Genomic DNA, 9,537 nt, shown 5'->3' with positions numbered 1-9,537 from the left:
TACAACTTAATTTGGTATTTATTTAAAGTTGGCATCAGAAAACAATTTCTCATGGCAACTGCAGGACTAAGATGGTGGAGATAAGGTAGTGGCTAAGATTTTATTTGGGATGCATTCCTTCCTCCCATAAGCACCAGTCCACAGACCAAACCCAACCCCATTTGTTTAAATGTATTTATGATTATGTATATGCATCTCTACACAGGGACGACCCCGCCGTGGATCCCCCCCCCAATAAAATGGCTTTGCAGTTACGGTAATGCATTCCTCCAGTCAGGCACTAGGGTTCCCAGCACCACATTCAGATGGTGCGACACTCGCTTGCAGCTGCCTGCAGAGGGCAGTCATGTTCGGTGAGGTGGTACTAAAAGTGGATCTTTACACGAGAAGCAAATCTAAAAGGCTCGGAGTTGCCCTGTACAGGTAAGGCAGTTGGTAATGATTGTATTACTACATCTTGTTGATCTCACATTCTCTGCCCAGCCCTATATTAGTCTGACACCTTTCAAGCCAAACAGGTCAATCTTCTCAGAACTTGGACATGGTGAAACACTCAAGACCATATCTGTGCTTTTCTTTTTTAATTTTGTTTAAGATTGCTCCCCCCAGCTGTGTCTTTGAATGCATTTAGGGCAAACAAGCAAATCTATACACATCTTAACATGCCACTGCTGTAAAATGTGTCAATGGCGTGCTTGATCATGCACAAATTTTACACAAAAAGCAAAACAAAAGCACAATTCAAGATTAAGAACTTTTGAGGTTTGTAAGGTTATGGCCCATAGATTTCTTATTTGTAGGAGAAAGAAACAATGCAGATTATTCTATATGGATAAGATGACCAAAACAGAAGGAAATAGATTGAAGACCTTTATAGAAACAAGTGCATAACACTCCTAACTTTATCCGCATATTCAAGATAGGAGTCAACCTGCAACGAAAAAAAAAATGAGATGAGCACAGTCAAGACAGCAACTACAGAGCAGCCAAATAATATTTAAAACCACAGCATCCAGCAAATTGAGATTGACAACTGAAAAGAAGGACTTGCCCAAAAGTGAAGAGAGACAGGATGGGTGTAGAAGGGTCAGGGTTTCACTCAAGGCTCAGTAGCTCCACATCAAAGACCAGGGTGGCATTGGGGGGAATGATCCCTGGGTGGCCTTTGCTGCCGTAGGCAAAGTCAGGAGTGCAGGTCAGCCTGGCCCTTTGGCCAACACTCATCTGCAGCTCAAAAGAAACGCAGAGAGTCAGGGAAGTGTGCTTCTGAGACAGGATAGCACTGATGCTACCATGACCTAGTCCCCCCTCCCCCCCAACTCACAATTTCATGGTACTGTACATGAAGGAGGAATCATTTACAGAGCTGGAAATATTAGTGAAGGCATGAAAGACAAAATCTACCTCTATGCAAAAGCAATGGCCCACCCAGACCTTGCAGGCGTGCCTGCATTGTGACTCATATACAGCTTGCATTACATGTCACTAACTGAAAAGCATCACTACACTTTGATAGAGGTATTTTAATTTGGGCCTATCAACAGAAGACACATGCAGGAAAAATTCACTATGAATGCAACAAACACTATTCTTGAAAGACAGCTGGTATTCATCAGCGCTCCATTTACATAGAAAAACCATTATACTGTATTTATCAGATGGGCTTACTAAAACTAGACATTGTTGCATCTTGTCCTAAAGATGGTCTCCCCCCCCTCACCTGCCCAACACCTTCCTCCCAGCCACGGATCACTTCCTGTTTGCCTATCTTAAACTTGAAGGGCTTGTCTCTGTCACGTGAAGAGTCAAACTTTCTTCCATCTGTCAGGGACCCTGTTGTGAGGGGAAGGGAGAGTTGAGCTGAAAGCCACATGATAAAAGACTTTGACCCCCCTCTTTGTTGGAGTGGAGGGGGGGGGCTTGTTGTCCAGCAGCATTACAAAAATAACTCACAGCACAATACCCTCCTCCTCCATAGAATTAAGTGTATGAAAAAGATTGTTTGCCTATTACATTATAAGCCAGAAAGGAGACAGACTACCCACGCATAAACGCTGCCATGCCTTAGGGTCACACAGCAGCACTCTCTGATGTTTCCATCAGAAGTCTCTACAAGAGGCTCAAATGGCAACAGCAGCTGCTTCCCACGAATCCGAGGGATGGGCAGACACAGCTGCGGGAAGGGGGGGGCACTAAGAAGGATGCTGACTTGAACCATTGAGCATTCAATGAATATCCAAAGGGCCTTTTAGTGGCTCAGTCCATAAAAGCACCGTCAAAAGATCAGACTGAGCCCTCTTGCTCTGGCTACGTCATTGGCTCATGTAGAAAAATACCACTTAAGCGAGCATAATCAGTATCACTCCATCACGGTGGGAGGGGAGAGGGGTTCGTTACCAGCACGGGCTGGAAACCTCATACAGACTCACTAGATTGCAGATACAATCATACACTCTCGGTAACTCTAGTACCATGTGAAAAACTGTGCAAAAATTAAAGGGAAAAAAACACCTGACAGAACACACACTCGTGTTTTAGAGGGGTTGGAAGCAATATCTGAAATTATTAATTCCGGGGAAGCGATATAACTGACCACGGGAAAATATGGCGTGTTAATATAGTAAAAAAGTCATTTCGCCTCGGAATTCAATACTTCCCAAAAGCCCCCCCCCCCCCCCTCCCGTCGGTCAAAGCAGCCCCCGGCTCGCCGAAGAAACAGATAACAGGAACGGATAACTCCTATGAAGGCGTTGGCTTTAAAAGACAAAAATCGCATAACTGGCCAGGTTACGCGTTTGGAAAGCCCATACATAATTGCCCTGTCTGTAGAAACTGTCACAAACCCGGCTGCCGCTTTGGACCAGGACATGTGCGACGCGTATAGTCGGAAATGTACTATCGCGAGCTATGTGCCAACGATTTTATCCAAGAAATCGCTTCGCTAACCCCCACACACTCCGACCTGACACGGCTGGCCGCCTTCCCGAGACAACAAAATGAAATTAGCCGAGGACGAGTAACAGGGTTATCGTTACTATTACCGTCAACTTTACGGTAACAGCGTAGCGTCGAAATAACGGCAAGTAGTGGTCAAAGAACATCTCGTACCTGCAAAACCAAGCCGTAACATGCAATCTCAGCTCCCCACCCAGTCGCTTAACACCCCAACCCCCACTTGCATCCTATCCCCAACAAAGGAACCGACAGTCCGTTCCGTCCGCCCTGCCAATATGAATACATGTCCGGGCCCGAGATGAATCGATGATGCCCATCTTAATCATCATTTTAGGGCCAAACCAAACATATAAAATATAAGGGGACCGCTTATCGATCGTTCGCATATACGTTAGCCGATTGGCCGCATTCCCTCGCTTCCGAAGACCACCAAAGTCGACGACAAACCTGCTAAGCCGAAAGCAGCTAACCCGTAGACTGGCTATAACTCGACGGATCAGCACCAACAGCTTCTGATCGTTATGGCTTTTTGCATTCATTTCGTACACGGCGGATAAGCGGGGCCTAGCCCCCGATGGGGGGGGGGGGGAGAGCAGGTATCGCGTTCGTTGGTTAGGCGTATAGCTGTCGGACTCACCCACATAATGCACCACGCAGGTCTGTCCTTTCTTGGGGAAAGTCCTCCCTGCAAAAAAGCATAGGAAAATAAAACGGCCGGGAAAAGGTCAGTAAGGCAGATCAACAGCCCGGACGGGTCAGACGGGCCAGGTAGCTTACCGTCACCCGGGGTTATTGTCTCGATCTCGACTCCCATTTCGCTTGGTAGCGGTGTGACTAGCTAGACAGCTTCACCACCCGTTCCGAGCAGCAGTCGGCTTCTACAGCGACTGGAAGCGCCGTGCGTGGGAAGAGCGGAAGCCGCGGCCGCGTCACTTACGTAAGTGGCGCATTTCGGATTAACCCATTCGCTCCTGATAACTAGTAGAAAAAGGCCGGTAAAAAAACAATTTGGCACATCGCTATTTAATAATTCGAATGGTATTTTATGGTTAAGTTTTTTTTTTGATGAACAGAAATACCCTTTGCTGTACATAATCAACTATAGATATATAACTGATTATCAAGCTGGAATACAAGAAGATATAAAATCTATAAAATGTTATGAAGTCGAAATTATGTCATTAATACGGACGTAAAATCAATGTATAGGAGAAATTGACAGGAGAAGTAACCGTTCTCGGGATTGTTAAATATGAAATAGATAAATTTTTAAATAGTCTCTCCCTCCCCCATTTACAATAAGTGTGTTCTATTTTTATTTTGGCCGCTTATTAAATGGGTCACATATCTGTGTTAATTGGGCCTCGGGATGTGGAATATTGAAACAGATTCATATATAAAATGGATGCTTTGTCATTTCTTTTGTGCACAACTGGTAAACTCACTCGAAAAGCTAGCTATGCCGCCCAGTTTTGCCAAGGTGCAAAACTACATTTTGTTATCATAATAACACAATCCAGCATACTGCGGGTATGTCCGTTATTATTATTATTATTATTATTATTATTATTATTATTATTATTATTATTATTATTATTATGTGCTGTCGATATCGTGTTGACTGCTGGAGACCATATGAACAAGAATCCCTCTGCCTGAGTGGCATGATGCATGCACTGAGACGATTGAATCCAGTACCATATGAAGGCAAAGGTTTATTTATAGGTGGGGGGAAATGATGGCAAATTAAATTTGGGGGCAGTAGCAGAGGGGGCAGGGAATGGTAGGGGGGCCAATGCAAAATTTACCAAGGGGGACACCCATGGTTGGCAAATTTTACCAAGCGCCCTTTCTGATAACAGATGATTATACAAAATTTGCAACAATTTACCAAGGACTCTCCACACATAACACATTTTTCCAAGGGGCACCCCCTGCTGTGAGACCCCTTTCCCTACCCCATTCACCTTATTTCTGGTCATCCTCTTCCTCTACCTTAAATCTTTCCAAGCATCATGGCATTCTCAAACTGACTCATAATATGCCCAGAAAAAAGATTGTTTTGCCAGATTTAATCTAGATTTCACATTTTTTCCCTTCCAGTCCACACCAGTTTCAAAAGTCTTCACCAGCCCCAAAATTCAAAGGCAGAAGTGTACTTCCTGTCCTGCTTATTCATCAGTACTCAGATATTTTCTTAGTTCTTCGTTGCAGGTCTTCCAAATGACAACCGGTGACACATTTCTTGACCCCTGTATTGAACAGGTCGTTACAGAAGTCAGATGGACATCTTTAATCACAGCTGTACTAGGTTAAGTGTAACATGTTTATGGGCCTTTGGCACATTGCACTATTATTGCCTTGGATAACAGCATCAGCCAGAGAGTAACAGCTAAAGTAAGATTTGCATCTGGGACCTCTCTGCTGAAATCTTTGCTCATAAAGAGTATAAACTCTGTAAGTAACTTTAGAGGACTTTGGAGGAGGATAAAATGGGTCAGAGTTTGTCAGCCAGCCACTACATCAGCGCCTGACTGGGAGGCATCCAGGTTGGCAGCTTCCAGCTGTCAGACTCTCCAGAAATCAGATCAGACTCTCCAAGTGTCACCATAACACCCGCACTGAGGGATGGCAGCTGCAGTAGGACAGACACCCACAGGGGTGTGTCGGAAGGGCGCACACTTTTACGGCCTCTGCACTTGCTGAAGCGTACCGAGAGGTGCGTTGGGTAGCAAAGGGTAACAAAAGAAAAATTTACTCGGCTCAAGACAGCGGAATGCAGAGGAGGCCGAATTGACAGGGAAACCAATGTGCCGTCTTCTTCCTGACTCGCACCAACATCGCCTGCTAGGATTGGACAGAAATCATTGCTGCTGTCAGTTGATCGAGGGCAAGGTCAGAGGTTACCAGGTCGTGTATCACCAGAGAGGGGAACTAAATACAGCAATAGACAATAAGCATGTTCTAAGCATCCTGGCTAGCTGATGACAAGCTTATTCTCTCGTATCTCATACTGCACTCATCATCTATCTAAATTCAGGCTGTTGGCATGCTTTAGACATTGCTCAGATATCATCAATGCTGGCATGTATGAAGGCCTTATGATTTCTAGAGCAGATCCTTTGTGAGAATGTCACAATGCTGCTTGTGAGTACAAATCCGGCCTGCTGAACAGACGAAGCAGATGGACCTCAATCACCAACAGGGACAGTCGCTGGACCTGGAAGTAGCTCCACAGGCTAACCACATGGGTGCAGAATAGGGCAAAGTTTCCTGAGGTTTGCCACACAAATACATCAAACAGATGCAGAAAAAAGGTACCAATACCAGGTAATCTGCTGAATACAACATAATAGTACACAGAATGGAGAAATAACTTAATTAATTCAATGGCTGCCAAACTCTGTCTATCTTGGGATGCTTAACCACTTTCTTGGAGGATAACGCTGCACACACAAGTTTTACAGATCTCTTTAAACCCTTAAAAACCCCTGTAGGACAGGGTCTACTAAGTGGATTAACATTTAAAGAATAGATTAATTCAAAATTGACATTACTTCACATTAATTCAAAGTGAATTTTCTCATTCAGATTGATATTACTTGAGGAAGTAAACACGCATACAAAAGTATCAGGCTTCTATATGTACATCAGTTACAGCTATCATGATAATGACCTTGTCTAGAATGTATACTAAGCTCTGCTCCCTGTAATCGCATTGTTGCACCCTGTAGCAGATCCTGCTGTAGGACACCAGGTGGTGCAGTTATATAATATGGAACTCAGCTGTGTTACGCTTCAGGAAGAAATTAATTGCATCATTTAACATCCAGAGACTATGTGCATGAATGTATCATCATCCTGCGGGAAAACCAGTGACCCAAATTTGGGTTGTGAAAGCAAAAAATGTAGTTGAGGTTGCAGTGTGATTTTTTTTTTTGGCCAAGTGAATTGTTATGGGACTGGCCCACCTGATTTTCAGCCGGTCCCCCCACCCTATAATTTCTGACTCCTCCCTTGCGTATTTCATCACACACCCTAAAGCAAGGCCCAAACGAACCGCCTCTTAATTGCTCCAGTGTACCTGATTGCTCCTTCATTTTACAGTTACATTTGCATTTATTTTATTTGGCAGAAGCTTTTGTCTAAAGCGTATAAGCAAGGCAATAATAGCTAATAATAATAATAGTAATAGCACATTACATACATTACAAACCAAATAGTTACTTCAGCATTAGTTCAAATACACGAACTCGTGGCCATAGGTGGAAATTAGCGGGAGAACATTTCAAACTGGATTTAAGGAAGCACTTCTTTACACAGCGTGTAGTCAGAGTATGGAATAGTCTTCCTTATAACGTAGTGCAAGCTGAATCCTTGGGTTCCTTTAAATCAGAGTTAGATAAGATTTTAACAACTCTGAGCTATTAGTTAAGTTCTCCCCAAGCGAGCTTGATGGGCCGAATGGCCTCCTCTCGTTTGTATAGTTCTTATGTTCTTATGTTCTTATACAGCAGTCAAGAAGCTGAGCTTAAGTGCAGCTTCCATTGAATACCCAGGTAGAAGCGTAACTTGAATAGGACCAAGAGCCATGGAGCATCTTCCAACAAAGCAAGAACCTAATAAGATAATTCAATGATGAGAAGTGCAACATTAATAATATGCAGAGAGTACAGAGAGAGATCAGGTTAATGGAGGAATTAACGCGTTTTTTGAAGGTGAAGAGGTAATCTGATGATTGGAAGTGGTTCTGCAGCTCATTCCACCATCGGGGAACCACACGAGAGAACCATCTGGAGTGATAATTCTCACATGCTGAAGCCCTTGGATATTGGTCTTAAGGAGCCCCTTGATGGAGGAGGTGGGTGCCTGTTCATTAATGGACCTGATGGCCAGTACCGAGAACTTGAACTTTATGTGAGTTCATATTGGGAGCCAATGAAGTCAGACAAGGAGGGGTGTAACATAAGAGCATTTTGGCTGGTTAAGTACCAGACATGCTGCCACATTTTGAACCGTCTGCAGTGGTCTGACAGCACAAGCTGGTAAAGTTGCAGTACTCTAGTCCTGAGGTTAAAAGTTCTTGGCCTAGAAGCTGAGCTCCATACTCAGACAGAAAAGGCCTGATCTTTCATCATCTTCACACAGAGGAACATCACCAGGCAGCATAGGATGGATGTTTCTGGTTAGGCCAGGGCTGACAGCCGGTAAACCTTCCTGGGACACAAATACACAAATGTAACACATACAAAAGCAAACACTTGCAAAAACACTATGCATATGCAGAAAACTGTAAAACAACAAATGGAATTTACAGAATGAGTAAATATTGACCCATAGAACACACAAAAGCATGCGCTAGAATTAAGGCAGACAAAAGCAAAAGCATTTTACACTCACACTTAGACAGTCATAGGCATGAACGAACTCATATACTAACACAAGAAAGGGTGACTTTTCCCTATATACCAAACAAAGGGCTGCAGAATTACACCTGAATCTGAACTCTCAGCTCTCAAAGTATCACTGAATACTTTTTTTTTTTAACACAGATTAATGATAGGGTGGTTGGGGCTACTGTAGCAATACTGTGTCTTGCAGGGTGTCAGAATAAGGCATGGATTGCTGTCTGGACCCAGCTGTCCACACGCAGGTCCCCTTGTCTGCATTGTACTCACCCACTACCCATCCACGAAGAGTTATGTAATTTTTTTCTCAACCCAGTTCTCGGGCACCACATTTCTGCTTCCTCTCAGCTCCTGGCACCCCTGAACTAAATCAATAAAGTGACCGAGAACCCCAGATACCGGTGTTTTGGGAGATGGAAGGATGCAAAAATGTGGACTGTATTGGTATGCCCAAGCACTGGGTTGAGAAACACTGTTCTAGCTAAACTTAAAGCTTGCCTCCCTGTGATTGATTTTGAAAGACTCATTCGTGCTTTTATTTCCTCTTGGCTGGACTATTGTAACTCATACTCTGGGTTTAACCAATTTTCTCTTGCACATCTACAAGTAGTATTTTTATAATATATACAGCAACTGCAGTTGTGTTAAATGTACTAAATGTGTTAAATTTGATTCATTTTGATTTGAAGCTATACTGAAAAATGTCTATATGACATTGTAAATGACTTTAAATGCTACTGAGTATAATATTATGTTCTTTTATGTACATGAAGCCTGAACAGAGCCGTGTTCTCTGAACACAGAGCAGAGTGCTTGAGGTACTCCTACTGCCATATATTTGTACAACAATTCTGGTCTGTACATTCCTTACCCCCAGCTCAAAGGACATTGACCCAACTGTCTTTTGCTCATAACTCTACTGTTCAACTTGCACTAAAAATACACACCTTCCATGTTTCTGCCTCACATGTACTACACACCTTGTTCAGTATTATTTATTTATTTCATTTATTTGCACTGGGAGGTATAGTAGTACTATTCTGGGAGCTATATAGTTTTGTAATGTTGCTGGACAACAAAAATGACCCCCGTGAGCATTATCTTGAGGAAATACCCTAAAAAGCAAAGCCATGGTTTAAACACAGGGACAAAAAAAGCAGAACTGAATTTTAAT

At 43.3% G+C, this 9,537-nt stretch overlaps 1 protein-coding gene across 1 annotated transcript; it reads right to left on the bottom strand.

Annotated features, from left to right (window-relative positions):
* Positions 1-3,886, bottom strand: LOC125747491 (peptidyl-prolyl cis-trans isomerase FKBP1A-like). The gene is made up of 5 exons (XM_049022798.1): positions 3,733-3,886; positions 3,593-3,640; positions 1,721-1,833; positions 1,052-1,224; positions 1-931 (listed from the first exon to the last, which is right to left on the bottom strand). The coding sequence occupies exons 1-4, from the start codon at positions 3,767-3,769 to the stop codon at positions 1,096-1,098; spliced, it is 327 nt and encodes a 108-aa protein (XP_048878755.1). The 5' UTR covers positions 3,770-3,886; the 3' UTR covers positions 1-931; positions 1,052-1,095.
* Between the last annotated feature and the right edge of the window lie 5,651 nt (positions 3,887-9,537).

The sequence above is a fragment of the Brienomyrus brachyistius genome, chromosome 8, assembly GCF_023856365.1.
Source record: "Brienomyrus brachyistius isolate T26 chromosome 8, BBRACH_0.4, whole genome shotgun sequence".
NCBI lineage: Eukaryota > Metazoa > Chordata > Actinopteri > Osteoglossiformes > Mormyridae > Brienomyrus > Brienomyrus brachyistius.
Note: the sequence above shows the minus strand (reverse complement) of the source record. Positions and strands in the feature narration are given on the sequence as shown.